This window comes from Diprion similis, chromosome 10 (genome assembly GCF_021155765.1).
Source record: "Diprion similis isolate iyDipSimi1 chromosome 10, iyDipSimi1.1, whole genome shotgun sequence".
Classification (NCBI taxonomy): domain Eukaryota; kingdom Metazoa; phylum Arthropoda; class Insecta; order Hymenoptera; family Diprionidae; genus Diprion; species Diprion similis.
The window spans coordinates 9,592,282-9,607,558 of NC_060114.1; the positions used below are offsets into that span (position 1 = coordinate 9,592,282).

The window sequence follows — 15,277 nt, forward strand, 5'->3', positions numbered from 1 at the left end:
TTTTTCCTCGAACCTGCACCACTCTTTCTTCCGGTCTCTGCCGAGGTCTCTTCTTCGTCATCTACAACTCTTTGTTCTTGTTCATTTCCGCTGTCATCGTTATCGGAACAACTGTACTGTGACAATTCTTCTAATTCTTCATTAACGTAATCGATCTCCCCTCACTTTCTTCGTTCGAATTGTCCACCGATTCATCACGTGGACGAAGAATTCTCGATAATTGGCGAGATTCACGATGAGTCATGCTCTAAGAGATGAAAAATCAATGTACGACTCTAGAAAATTCATATAATCTTTCGAAGATATTCATAAATTTTATAAAAGATCAAAAACTTACCTTGTCACTCCAAACGGTTTCACACCACAGTTAAAGTTATCGTGGATCGCTGGCGACCCAACACTCACTTCACTTACTCACTACAAAGAACAGATCGATTGATCGATACTAGGGGAATGAGATTCAGCGCGAAGGGTCTCAGCCTCTCAAAGTTTTTTCAAAGCGAGGATAGATATTCCTTCCGTACTTAATTCTGAGAAATGGGACAAAAGAAAAATGGCTCGGGTCTTCAGCGACCCAAGATAACCGCATCGGGTTAAAAGTTCTAACAATAAGTTTCAGGTGATAATGCTTTGCAATTGGGTGTCGAATAAAGGTCCTGTTTGAAAAATTTTTTTGTTGATCAACCATCAGGTACTGATCCTTGTACCATCTCCCTAATAAGAGTCAGATCACGCCGTGAGTCCTATCCTAAAGCATTGAGTGTCACCCCGCTGATACACCTTATCTTTTTACGTGATGCCGAAATGAATGCCGATAGTGATGTGTGGGCCACGGGACTCGAGTGATCCCGATTGGATAGTGCTGCACTCTATCAACAAGTCTACGTTATGGTACACAATGATTCATTATAACCTCCAATTGCTTCAAACGATGCTAAGTGATGCTGAAGTCTCCTGTCATTTATGAAAATGTCAAAACGTTGGGGTAGCGATTATGTGGTCGCCGAGCACCGGGATTTGCAGGTAAGTCGAGCGACTCGCGTCGCCCACTGAAAAACTAACTTTAATTTTACGTAACTAGGGTATCGTCGCGGTTTCTCAAGATCTTTGTAAGCGAGCGTCGCCCCAAACCTCAAATAATTATTTTTCTCCATGTACACCAGGCGAATACCATGGCGGTTGATACAACCGGGAGCTTCGTTCTTCTGGCCGGGTGAGTTTCAATGCTTTCGACCAGATTCCCATAAAGCCTGTCAAATATACCGATTCACTGGCTCTGCAGGCGAAGATGCTTTGCCGTCAAGCACCTGGACGAAGGCACGGATACCTTGCGAAAGTTCCAACGCCAGAGCAAGTACGAAGTTGGCTCTGCCGAGTGGAATCCCAACCCTCAGAATTCTCATCTCTGTGCTATATCCGTACGTAGAAAAATCAACGATCCATGACAAGAGGCTCACTTTTTTATTTCTATAGAGTAACAACAGAGTTGAAATACTCAATTTTGTCGGCGGAGATGGACGTGACCTGACGACGACGCATAGCCTCAGAGCCCATACGCGTGTTGTTAGTGACTTAAACTGGCATCCTACTGAGCCTGACATTCTCGCCTCTTGCAGCATAGACACATTCATACACATTTGGGACATTAGAGATCAGCGTAGGCCCTGCTTGTCACTCTCTGCCGTTGGTAAGACTCCTAATTTTGGTTTCCCATTTCATTCTCAGAACCAAGGCAATAAAGCCTTGTTGCCTGATTGTTACGAACTAGTTGCTTGACGAAAAATCTCGTTTTAGCTGGAGCATCTCAGGTCAGATGGAACTGTCTGTCCCCACACATTGTGGCTACCGCGCACGATGGCGACATTAAAATATGGGATCAGAGAAAAGGGAACAGTCCAATGCAGTACATAGCTGCTCATTTAACTAAGGTATTAGTTTGGTTTTGTTTCCTAATTATTCCCGTGTGAATGATTATAAATCGGGGACATTGAACAGTGGCGACTGTAACTTGTGTGAAGCTTGGCTTAAAATATATAGAACGAACGTGCAAATATTGTGACTTTGCACAATCGTTTCAACAATTTTCGTATCAGTTACCGACTTGGTACATTTGGATAAGTGGCCTCTTATTTTTCAAGATACATGGTCTGGACTGGTGTCCTTTTCAACAAAATCAGTTGGCAACGTCTAGTCAGGACTGTACAGTGAAAATATTTGATGTCAGTAATCCACGAAGAGCAGAAAGTATTTTAACTACAAGTGCACCCGTGTGGAGAGCCAGATATACGGTAAAATTGAATCATTTGTCATGTTAGCTGTATCGAATAGTTGCGAGAATTTGGTTAAAGGTTTTGAAAATCTCATTTATGTCTGCTTGTAGCCATTTGGGGAAGGTCTGGTTACGATAGTTGTACCACAGCTCAGGCGAGGGGAAAATAGCTTGTTACTGTGGAACACCTCGAATCTTACAGCTCCAATTTATACGTTTATAGGGCACACTGATGTTGTGCTCGAGTTTCAGTGGAGGCATCAGAAAAAAGGTATTGCAAGAGGTCTTCTTTCATTGAAATGATTGATTGCGCTTCTTTAAATAGTGTCAAAGGACAACGATAACTGTTATTTTCTTACCGCAGTACCCAATGACTTTGAATTGATAACTTGGTCCAAAGATCAGTGCCTGAGAATTTTCAAAATCGATCCATTCCTACAAAAGGTAATCACTATAATCATCAAATAATTCAGTTTAAAACTCTGTATTGAGAATCTGCAAAATCTAAGTGTACGGAATTGATGGTGTTGTTATTAAAAATTACTTATAACAAAAATACGATCAATCCTCGCACTTTTCAGCTATGCGGACACGATTTGGATGATGGAACATCTGTCTATACTCCGTACACAGAAGACAATAACCTGAGTGAGTGTATCGCAAGCTTCAAGTACGAAATTACGAGGCGAATCACCCTTCCATTTGCAATGAATGACTAATCAAATTCTCAGGGACATTACGTTCTATGCAACAGCTCGAGCTTCAAGATACACCGAACGACAGAGAAATTAATTTTGTCATGTCGAAAATTGATGGAGGTAAAACGGGCACCGAGTCAATCACTTACTCAACAAGCGACAAAGATATTTTGTCACCGACTCAGCCAAAAACGTTACAGCAAGAATTTTCATTGATCAACATGAATATTCCAAACATTGAGGTAAATTTACTCGTGATTCTTTGAGCGTTTCACTGATTTCCAGACTCACTTGAAACGTATCGTGTGTTTTGCATTTCAGGTGAATGCTATGGATGCGGAGCAACGAAGCTGTACAGTCACAGCGTCAAATAAAAATTACAACGTTATATTGAAAGTAAACTTTCCTGGTAATTATCCATACAACGCATCACCGACCTTTCAATTCTGTCCTGGAACAACCATAGACAATACAGCGATGGCTAAGCTCTCGAAGGTACTGAAGCAAACGGCCCAACAACGAGTTAGAAAGAATCGATCCTGCCTAGAGCCGTGTTTAAGACAGCTAATTACAACTTTGGAGCAGGTGTGTACTTTTGATTGGGTTGTCGAGTTACCGATTTCCATTATATGAAACTGATCAACTTCGTCCTGCATAAATAGATGTGTGTTAGCGACGAGACTGAGGGTAAACATTTGGGATACAGGATGCCGCATAGTGCCAACTTTCTCAATACGTCCGGTGCCATATTTCCAAACTACCAGGATACTTATATTCCTTTCCCACGGACTTCTGGTGCTAAATTTTGCTGCGTAGGTAAGGAATTCTCAAGCCAGGGGAAGAACAAGAGACCCAACCCATATTTTAATCTACGCCTATCTTTTCTAGGAATACTAGTTTGTTTCGGTCGAACGCCATACGCCAGAAGACCGTCCATAAAACCGGAAAGCGTAACGCCGCGAGCTCTCTCCGCATTGGGATCGGGAGTCGGTAACAGTAGTCATTTTCCCCATGTATATCCGGCTTATTCGCAACCAAACACAGCTGACAACATATCTATAAGCTCATTCTACTTTCACGAACGGGTAAACTTGTTATCATTTGTATACACTTACTTGAAAATTTTGCCAGTAACTTGGAAGTGTTTGTCTCATTGCGCCTCATCTGCCAATAGAGAGGGTCCAGACGTAGTTTGCACGCGCCAACCAGGCTCCACTCAAAAACACCTAATAAAAATCATCCGATGGTTACAATCTATGACGCCTCCTCATTGTTCTTTGTTAATAAAGAACTCGCTGAAAAGTACATGTAAGTCTTTTATCATTTGTACCGAATATTTTAATGTCAGAACAATGAGAATAAAGTAATACTTCCACTGCAGCATCAATATTACGGACATCCCTGGAATGTGTCAGTATAACGCTGGAGTGGCAGCTTCGCTCGAACGACCCGACCTCGTTCAAGCCTGGTGCCTGGCCGCACTCGTCATATCGCAGCCGATGTCCTCCAGCCTCTCTTCAAACGATATCGAAACTCCGTGGCCCTTGCATCCATTTGGTCAAAACTTGATCCATTCTCTGTGAGTTCAGGATTCGAGATTAAGTGGATCGTTGATGATCAACTTCATTCGTTTTTCAGTATACAGCATTACGCCAGCCAGTCTGACATACAAATGGCAGGTATGCTGAGCTGCACATTTACTTATCGTTCTGAAAATCAAGATGTCAGTCAGGGACGTGCAGTGAGCAAGTCTGTAAACGTCAGTGTAAGTAAAACACAATATTGTTTTAGGTACCAAGTAGACTATCCAACGACTTGTGATGAAAAATTGAATTGGTAGGTAACTACTGCATAAATTACAACCGTCGCTATTATTATTATTATGGTTGTTTTTATTATTACTATTGTCATTGCTATTTTTATAATGCATGCTTTGTGCATTGCTATGGCTATCAAAATGTATAAATGAAGTTTTTGAACTTTCACTTAGGCAGGCGTTTTCTGTCTTTTTCTTTTCATCATTTTTTAATGGATCTGTTCTACCAGATTGCCGACGCCGCTACTATTGCTACTCCCCTTGCTGCTGTTTGCGGTGCTTTCTTTATTCCTCTGTGTCCCTTCTTTGCTTTTACGTAGTGTATAACAATTTGTCTGCCAAGCATGCGTTGCTTATCCAACTGACATTTTATTATCTCTGTTGTAGAGGCTTTCCACTGGGAAATGGTGGCAGAAGGTAAAGTATAAATATTATTCTTTAGTGTATCTATAGATATTTTTATCCACGACGGATCAGCTTTTGGTTTGCAAGTTATTCTTCTTCGGTTTTCTGCAATAAAAATTCTTTCACATCCTCCAATCGGTTATCACGTCAGGGCTTACCGTATGATTGATAGATTTTTCACCTGTGTGTGTGTGCGTGTGTTTTAACAAATATTAAGCTAATACAAAGAATCTATGCCTTGTCATATCCTTCAACTTAGAGCTTCAATTAAACAAACTTTTCCTGCTTTTATTTGGGCATGTAGATGCATTCCAACTGCAGTTTACACCTCTCTCTGCAATTATCCTAAAAAAAAATTTCATGATAATTATGTATTGACGGTGAAACATGATGTAACAAGAAGCGTTACCGTGACATAACTTGTAACTCACGTGTAACAAGTTATGCCCTACTCAAAGGTTTGTAACTCTAATCTCACATGCGTAACATGTCGCACGCGTTACGTACTAGCAATATTAATATTTTATTCATAATATTGCAAGGTATACTGATGTAACATTGATGATTGACTGCTACATGGCTGTTCCTAGCCTCGATGTATGTATGCATGTACATTGGCGCTACGATAATTTGGTATTTTGATGCACATGTATATTAGAGTTCGGTAGAGCGTATTTGATAAGCTTGTAGTGAACTTTAGGTTGCTGAATAAAAAAAAAGGTAATCTTTGAGAAATTCCACCAAAATAAAGGTACAGACATGCATACATACATTTCGGTAAAATATGATATATGAGTTTGCATGCACTAGAGAATAATTAATATACCTATTGGTAACATTTCATACAGCTTGAAGCTTGCCAATAATTTGTTGCGTGTACGCAGCTGTGGCACTCATTACCCTCTTTTTTTCTGTAATAAATGAATAAGTCCAAATCTGTGTGTATAATATATGTTCTACTTGTCATTCAATTAACACTCACTCAAGCTTAATATTTTCAGCCTGGCGGCTCCCCGTATCACACGATACATCCTGCAGATACAACGCTCGAGGGATGGAATTTTCAGAATCTCAAACAACATAGGTCAAATTCGTGGTCAGAATCTCTTGATGACCTCAAATTCGTTCAGGAAACATTGGGTGATCCCGTCCGGAACATCAGGTGACAATTTCGATTATTAAAGAAGTAATGCATGTCAGAGAAAGGAAACAAACAAAATTTCTTCCATTTTGGGAAAGAATGAAACATCGTCGTTCATAAACCAGCACGTACTTTTCTCTTTCAGGTTTCTTGACGAAAAAAATACCGCCCTCTACGATAGCTATAAAAAAGCATATGCCGAAGTCCTGCACAGTTGGAGGCTGCTTGATGCTAGGGCCCAGGTACTAAAACACGTCAGTGTACCGCCGATCGATTCCCACAAGGCTGTAGAGTTCCAAATTGAATGTTATATCTGCAATAAATCTAGTCGTGGTCCACAGTGCAACAATTGCAGGCAGTTGGCATTTCAATGTGCCATATGTCACATATCCGTCAGAGGTAGGGAATTAATTGTACAGCTTTCAGTTGTGATATTCACTCTGATATCCTATTGAAAAATCACCTAAACACACTACTCATATATATTCCAGGACCCAGCAACGTCTGCGTAGTTTGCGGACACGGAGGTCACACCGAACACCTGGCCGCTTGGTTTACAACCAAGACACTATGTCCGACAGGCTGCGGATGCTACTGCCTCAACGAGAGCACTAGCCTTATGAAAATTTAATCGCCATTATACTGTTACATCGCAACCACACCCCAATGTAAAAGTAATGTAGTCTCAAAACAATTGACATATTTTCATCGCATCTTATTTATACAAACCATGCACAGGATAACCTAATGGCAAACAGTGGAAAGGGGGGATTTTGAACAAGTTCCCCACTTTCTCTATACTGACCATTTGCTTCCTCGGCTTGGTTTGTATAAAATCGGTATCGTTTGAACATGGCAATTATAAGTTAAGCGAAACAGTTCTGGGCATATATTACTATTGTATACATATGTATGATTATTGCGGATGAAAAAAAAAGATTAGGATCTCGACGACGACCACGGGCTACAAAATATAGATAGGCATCGAATTATTATTTGTGCATTTTTTATTAGCAATCAAGTTTTTAACGGTACATGAATAAACTGTACAGTTTTAATTTCATCTTCCAGCTCTTACACGTAGGTCTTTGCACGGTAATTGATGCTCATAAAAAATAATCCTTACCTTAAAATGTAATTTCTATATTCAATACAGCTAGAGGTATGCGTGTGCAAATTGCTGTGTCAATCGTGTCCCAAAACTGGCTGTGGATCTTCTTTTCACTCTACAGGCGCGTTGTTCGATTGTAACAGCTGTAAAAAACCAAGAAATTAAATGTCATTGCCATCCTACCTAGCTTGGCTGACACGCCATGTAAAAGTACATACAAACATACGTCAAGCGTGAGTCTACCTTTCAAGGAGTCGCCGTTTCAGCTCGGGTGGGTATGCAACGTATATGTAATGATCGGGTGTCTCAGAGCTCCCTACGGAAGGCATGTCTTGTCCGGGTTCCAATTTCCCTTTGCTATCTTTTTTATTATGATCAATTTTCGAACCATGCTGCGGAGACGGCAGTTCCTTGTTCCTACTGTTGTATGATGAGTGCGAATTCCCCGACATTCCATCAGCTCTCATTTCATGCACAGAACTGTCATTCCAAATTGATTACTTACATATTCACGATATATAAAATAATGACCATGATTAAACTGTATGGATTTGATGCAGAGTTTGGACAGAACTGACAGATCGACCATTGCCTGTATCAATTCGATGCGTTGCATTCGTTTAAACTTAGTTAGCGGAATTAAAGAAAGTAATGAAAGCAAACAAACCAGAAGGAAAAGTCTATTATAAATCTAGACTCTCCTCAGGATTCTTTTTATTAATTACTCACTCGAATAATATCCAAATGATGTAGTAACACATCGACATTCCCAATGATAAGAGCATGGCTAGTATGAACAAGAGGTGCCACGGTATTTGACGCTGCTGTCTGCGCGTATCTTCCCAGTATTTTTCGCATGTCAAATACCAGCAAACGGCTCGATTGAGTTCACCTGTTGCCAAAAAACAGCGAAAAGTAAGGTGAAGTTCGTTGTAGAAATCAATAATAACTTAAAACGCAGCCCAATCGAGACATGAAACCACACACCTTCAACTTCCGTGAAATCTTGAACGGAGAGATTAACGAGCAATCCTGCGATGCAGTCACGTACCAGAATCTGAAAGGACAAAAAAACAGACTGGTAAGAGAACATGAAAATCGATACAAAGCAGTTGCAAGGTGTATAAATAGTTGATATTAGCACCTCGCATCTTATTTTCAGTTTCAGAAGCTCCTCAGGCTTGCAGTTCGATTTGAGTTTCTGTAGCTCGACAAGCCGCTGCTGATTTCTATCGATAGCTGGTAGAGCCGAGTCGACGAGATGATTGCTGTCGCAGATGCCATGCGTCTTGTTGTTTTCTTCATCCTCGGAACCGATCATTTTCTGCTTCTGATGGTTAATGGTGAAATGATTTTCAGGGGTATCTCGCCTGTCGCAGTAGTGATGGAACGTTCCTCTGTTAGTGCCGCCGTTGGTTTGCGACTCTTGAAACTTGTCGCCGAATACCCTGGCCAAGTCTCTGGATCCGGTCGAGGGAGCTAGGGTCGTTTGACGAGCCGTCGTTTCCCTCCATACCTCGATGTCTGTATTGATGGTACTCGAATCGTCTATTGACGACCCCTCAAAGTCTTGGGTTATCAGAACATCGCACCTCATGATATCGCAGTAGTCGGCTAGACAGACAGCATCCTCTGCCTTAACAAGGAAGATGCTATTGTAAATAAATGTAATTAACTAACAATAATAGCACAATTAATAACAATTATCATCTGTACTGACCATGTTGATATCGCCTTTATGTCTGTTATCAAAATGCATGTCCAGGTGACGCTCTTCGTAAAATGATTTCCCACACAACCCGCATGTCCATTGGGAAGGTCGATGCTGATATTTGGCCGCCTGTTGAGGGTGAAATATGTCTCTGGTTCTATGGAACGGGCACTCGAGGGGCAGCTCGACTTGGTATTTGTTTAGTACGGGGATCCATTTCTTTGAAAGGGGAAGTTTGCGATTAAAAATTGAAGATGCTCAAAATAACAAGAATAACAAATTCAGTCAGCCACTGCTCCTTCACCTTTTGTACTATCCTCCTTACCACCGAGGCACTGTCTCGAGGGCATGATATTTTGAAAACACTCGGCCCTGGCCATGGTATTTGACACAGCAGCAGCACTGCCAATATCTGTGAATCATGCAAGGTGATATTTATTCGTATTCTCGTTATACGCATCTCATTATCCCTGAATTACGAATTGAAGAAGGCAAGTGATAAAGTCGATTTGGTGATTTGAATTCCGTCAGATCGCGTTGCGGAGCGTAATGAAAGGACAGATAAGAAGGTTGTTCTTTTCACAACCCTCCGTTACACAGGTCGGGAATTGATTTTTTTTCCTTTCCTAATTTACGACGCCGTGACACGGACGTTGCGCGTGATCCTGCCGTACGAGTAGTTCGATCGAAAACTTCTCTAAAATATTGCAATTATTACCTCCGCGTAAAGGGATTTGGTCTTCATTCATATCCCATGTAGAGAGCTCCACTCCACGGAATCTTCTAATCGTCAGACTATAACAAACCGTCGAGGAGAGATTTTCTACATAATATCGTGGGAGAGCGCTAGTTTACCCCTGCAGTCGTAGTGCGGTACGATTATGGAGGAAACCCCCCTTCCACCAGGATTCCCACGGACGCAAGCGCCTTCGTCAGCGTTCCGCGCGTGCACCTGCACCCGCGCACTGCGTCCCCGCGATCCTTGCAGCATCAATCACATTATTTATGAGCGATGAATATTTTTTACGCATGTACTTGACAGTGTGATGTAAGCTAATGTTAAATTAAATCAGGACAATGTTGAGGGTGGTACAAAAATAACAGACGGAAAATATTTTAGTCGCGCCTTTATTCAGTCGTCCTTAGTCAATCCGAGACAATCCTCTAGTTTATTTCAGATCGAAATCCGCATTCTTCATCTCCCAACTCTCCGGTTTCTTCTTTCTCATTCCCTCACGCCTCAGTATCTGTAATGGTCGGATTTGTACGGGCCGTCGACGGGGATGTCGAGGTACTTAGCCTGGTCAGTAGTGAGTTTGGTCAACTTCACGCCCAAGTGGCCAAGATGCAGGGCGGCCACTTCTTCGTCGAGCTGTTGGGAGGAAAAACGGAATATAGATAACTCAATAGTATGCCGTGATGGATGATAATGATGATAACAATAATTGAAAAAGTTAAAAAATAAAAAACCGTTACGGTAGCGTCTTTTCACGCACTTTCTTTGGCAGCATGTGGACACCGATCGGATACGAACTGGACTTTGTCCAGAGCTCTATCTGGGCTAGGACTTGATTTGTGAATGAGGTACTCATTACGAAACTCGAATGACCCGTCGCGCAACCCAAATTGACCAGTCGACCCTCCGCAAGGAGAATTACATGCCTGAAAATGTTTTGTTATAGAATATTGATTTGCAACTCAAATCAGAGATGATATTTTCTGTTTCTTGATCTGGAGAAAACGAACCTGCCAGTACTCAATTCGTAACGATCAACCTGGGGCTTGATGTTTACTTTTGATTTCGCGTTTTTTTCGAGCCACGCAACCTGGATCTCGCAATCGAAATGCCCAATATTGCAAACAATAGCATCTTCGGGCATATTCAGAAAATGTTCTCCTAGAATGATATCTTTGCAACCGGTTGTCGTCACATATATCTGTCCCTTTTTCGAAGCTTCATCCATCGTTGTGACCTGCAATAAAACAAGTTAATAAATAAATTATATTGCTCATCTGATTACGCAACGAGACAAAACTCTGATTGTTTAATCGAGGAATCCAAAGACACCAAATCCAAAATTTCCGTATTTACCTCATAGCCCTCCATTGCTGCTTGCAAGGCATTGATGGGATCAATTTCCGTTATTATAACTCGACCTCCGAGAGCACGAAGACTTTGTGCGCACCCCTTACCAACGTCACCGTAACCCGCAACTACGCACACTTTTCCAGCCAGCATAACATCGGTTGCTCTCTTTATTCCATCGATTAGAGACTCTCTGCATCCGTACAAGTTATCAAATTTACTCTGTAAAAGAACATCGATCATGATTACTACCACGTTGCGTTAAACACCTTAACTTGTAATTTTCTTGTTTTTTCCGTACCTTTGTGACGGAGTCATTGACGTTTATCGCAGGTACTTTGAGCTTTCCGTCTTTAAGCATACGGTAAAGATTGTGAACACCAGTTGTCGTTTCTTCTGAGATACCGAGGCAATCTTTCAGATATTCAGGGAACTTAGTGTGGACGAGATTGGTCAGATCTCCTCCATCATCTAGGATCAAATTCAAAGGCTTTCCATCTCTGAATACTAGAGTTTGTTCTATACACCACATGTATTCTTCATCAGTTTCACCTTTCCATGCATAAACTGGGACGCCAGTCTTTGCTATAGCTGCTGCCGCGTGATCCTGTGTACTGAAAATGTTGCACGAGGACCATTGTACCTGAAATCACAAAATAAGGATAATGAGTCAAAGGTTTTTAAGTGGCATAAGGGAAAACAACCCGATCACAACCAAATCAGTTGTGATGTGAGAAAAGTAGTATTATTTGACGAGTGAATAACCTCAGATGCATGAGTTAGAAACTCCTCGAGCTCTGGCGTAACAAATTATCATTCATCTTACTATTGTGCAAGCCAAGTCGTATTCAACTGCCCGGGGTCATGGATACTCAGATAACGAATCATTGGCATAATAAATCATTGTTTGTTTAGAATAGATTATTTTAAAATTCAGATTAGATCACGAACGCTTCTATCTGGAAGAGTAGATATATAACGCTGACCTTCTACCGTACCAATTTCTTTCTTTTTCTTCTTTTCCAGCACATTGACATTAACAATTTTTTCTCTATGCCATTATCAATGATCGTGTATGAGTCTTTTGAGTCGCTGGCACAAGAAATCAGAAATTGCAAGTAGTTTCAAAAAATTTAAACCTCCCTCATGGATAGACAATTGAGAAACTATACTCTACCTCTGCACCGAGCTCAGTCAGTGTTTCGATCAGCACTGCTGTTTGCACAGTCATGTGAAGGCATCCGGCAATCCTCGCTCCTTTAAGCACCTTGGAAGGTCCGTATTTACGACGGATGGCCATGAGACCGGGCATCTCATTCTCGGCTAGCATTATTTCCTTTCTTCCCCATTCCGCCAGCGAAATATCCGCTGTAAATGCGTGAATAAACGATTACGACTCCAATCCCTTAGCTATGGGATGATTTAGATTCGGAATAGTGCCAAGTTAGCCTTAACTGCAGGTCGTCTATTGTATATTTGTTCAATTTCGTGTTACGAGAACCGCTCGCTATTTTTGACCGGCTGAGCCGGGCCACGTGAAGCGTAACTAACCTAAATCTCGGTGAAATAATGGTTTACGCGTAATTTTGACAAAGCCGGAAGATTGACAGAATAGGCGTCGCGTAACATATAGATAATGAAACAAGCGGGTGCAAGTTTATCAGAATATACAGTGAACACAGCGTCCTTATTCCGCTATCATACTGGGTTAGCAATTCTCGATTCTCACAAGTTATCAGTACATGCATACATATTTTCTTCCATGTGATTAAACTTACCAACTTTGTACATTGGTTTAGTTGCCATTCTTACAGATATGTTGGGTGAATTTTTAGAATAGAAATCAAAAATTAACTGGATCAGTAAATAGTTTAAAGTATTTCTGGCAGTGCAAAACTTGCTGGGCTACCAAAGACGCCGTACGTGACTGCGCTGTGTATTCTAACGAGCGCAAGCGACTGTGCTGAATGTGGAATCCTACTAGTTGGCCCATCCCCACCACCGTCGTTCCCAGACCACTGATCTCTACTATAAGTAGAGATCAGTGTTCCAGACTCACGATCAGTGTTCCAGACCTTCCAAACTAACGATCAGTGTCCCAGGTATAACTTTATTTCATCTGTATGTAAGACCATGGTGTAAGCATGAAACAAGTATAACCGTGGTGGTATGACCAAAGCAAATTTGACAGTCAAAAACCATGAAAACAAGATTATAACGAGCTGTTATACCAGGTGTCTCATTTTAATCTGCACATGATTTATCTCGGAAAATACTAATATTGAGTATAATGAAACTTTTAACTGGCTCAAAAAAATAAATGGCGCCGTTAAGATAGGCAATTTAATTTTATTCAATTTTTGTGTCACACCACCTAACGATCAATGTGTGGATGCCTGAAATTAGATGCTTGCACTACGAAAATGGTTTGAACAATTGTTCTATCTCGAACCGATTTTGCTACTGTCGACGCAGTTCACGTCATCGGTGAAACAAATTGTCCCGGAACATGTTCAATAATTTACTACCATTTGACTAATCAAGATGAATAGGCAAACGTTTCATTATGGAGTAAAGAGGGAATCGTCAGGTCTCGCTCCTCCATGTGAAGTTCATCCGGGAATCAAGGTGTAACATATAAAATAAGTTATTCAAACATTCATGACTCGTAACGTGTAACTTTATTGCCGGTGATATGTACGCTTTAATATACTCCTTTTATAGCTGTATACTACGTTTATCACCTCACTCATTGGCAATATATAGAATTCACAATAGTATAATTATAACATAGCTATCGTCCCAACGATCAGATGCAAGAGATATTTACCAGTTTTTTAGATGGGTATGTCTGATCGCGGGAATATTTCACGGTGCAGAGAAACTCAAGAAACTTAAATTGATTGAGGAACCCCTCCAGAAACAAGCCAAGATAGCGAATGAACAGCGTCAGAAGCGGCTGGCTCAGGAAAAAGTAATTTTAGCGAAAGGTAAGTGTAATCGTGCAACATCTATGCCCAATCGTTGAGCGCGAGTGTAAAATATTATTTATGTACATAATTCGTCTAGCCGAATTGGCTGCTTTGGAATTACTTTTCCTTGATGAGCCCACGGCGTCGGATAACGATACCGAATAACCGGCCTGGCACAGTCCTAACGAAATCCATCGAACTTGAACGAATAGACAAATTAATCAAGTGTACAAAGTTTCAAAGTCAATTGAAGTGTAGAACTCAATTATAATGGTAATAAACGATGTTGAACTGTTATACTACGCGAATTCATTTATGCGCATACGATAGCAAGTTTCATGCGATTTCTACTTGTAACTATCGTATAGTAACATCATGATTACTTTGCTTAGAGAACCGTGCGCGATTAACCCGCATAGTCAAGCTCGCAGAAGCTGAAATCGCGGCGCTGAACGGGACGACTGATGACGGAAGCAAAACGCCAAAATGATCTTGCTGGCAGGATTCAGGAGGGACACATATAATTATTTTACCGGTTACTGCGGACTCGCGCCCACATTGTAGTATCCCAGCAATACTAATGTAGATGAATAACTGTGCAAAACATGTATAGTAATAAGCAAGTCAACATCTGTAAGCTATCTTTGTTTCTTCATATAAAACTATAGCCGTTCTTGATCATGTTCGTGGCGCAATTTTATTTCACCCCCAGTCGCGTTCACCAGGTTTTTTGGGATACGGTCCGAAACGTTTTGTCGTTGACGGAAGAATTGAAAGATGGTTACACCCGGGTAAATTTTCTTCATCAATACACTACGGGTAAATAGGCCTAAGGCCAAGAAGCCGTGTTAAGACTCGATTTTCACGGGCGTCAAATGGATGCGGCAGCGCCATGCCGTCGACGGCATAAAAACGTTCATTTTTGCCGGGCGGTCTTTTTGCCGCCAATAGCCGCGTCAATTCGATGCCCATGGAAATCCAGCCTTAGGAGATTCGATATCTCCTTCTTTATCGGTGGAGCCATTTTAACAGTTGCGTACAGTTGCAACCTGGTTGGCGTTGGATTTT

General features: G+C 41.3%; 3 protein-coding genes and 1 pseudogene across 3 annotated transcripts; 2 read left to right on the plus strand and 2 right to left on the minus strand.

The window, feature by feature from the left end:
• Nucleotides 1-926: 926 nt before the first annotated feature.
• Nucleotides 927-7,324, plus strand: LOC124410906 (GATOR complex protein WDR59). The gene is given in 21 exon segments (XM_046889628.1): nt 927-955; nt 957-1,023; nt 1,164-1,213; nt 1,283-1,418; nt 1,474-1,687; nt 1,795-1,928; nt 2,139-2,288; nt 2,381-2,540; nt 2,634-2,713; nt 2,851-2,917; nt 3,001-3,209; nt 3,289-3,552; nt 3,630-3,783; nt 3,856-4,052; nt 4,142-4,275; nt 4,349-4,546; nt 4,606-4,732; nt 5,171-5,200; nt 6,190-6,350; nt 6,475-6,728; nt 6,821-7,324. Coding segments are annotated over 21 exon segments (2,940 nt in total). The 5' UTR covers nt 927-941; the 3' UTR covers nt 6,961-7,324.
• LOC124410907 lies at nt 7,319-10,051 on the minus strand. Its single transcript, XM_046889629.1, has 8 exons — nt 9,870-10,051; nt 9,456-9,563; nt 9,161-9,370; nt 8,585-9,076; nt 8,428-8,497; nt 8,170-8,332; nt 7,684-7,920; nt 7,319-7,583 (listed from the first exon to the last, which is right to left on the minus strand). Exons 1-8 carry the CDS (start codon nt 9,894-9,896, stop codon nt 7,556-7,558), a joined length of 1,335 nt encoding a protein of 444 aa, XP_046745585.1. The 5' UTR covers nt 9,897-10,051; the 3' UTR covers nt 7,319-7,555.
• Nucleotides 10,052-10,263: 212 nt separating this feature from the next.
• On the minus strand, nt 10,264-13,172 carry LOC124411173 (adenosylhomocysteinase). The gene is made up of 7 exons (XM_046890122.1): nt 13,016-13,172; nt 12,415-12,605; nt 11,539-11,880; nt 11,244-11,459; nt 10,898-11,124; nt 10,648-10,813; nt 10,264-10,523 (listed from the first exon to the last, which is right to left on the minus strand). The coding sequence occupies exons 1-7, from the start codon at nt 13,041-13,043 to the stop codon at nt 10,392-10,394; spliced, it is 1,302 nt and encodes a 433-aa protein (XP_046746078.1). The 5' UTR covers nt 13,044-13,172; the 3' UTR covers nt 10,264-10,391.
• Nucleotides 13,173-13,600: 428 nt separating this feature from the next.
• Nucleotides 13,601-14,785, plus strand: LOC124411276 (annotated as a pseudogene).
• The last annotated feature ends 492 nt before the right edge of the window (nt 14,786-15,277 follow it).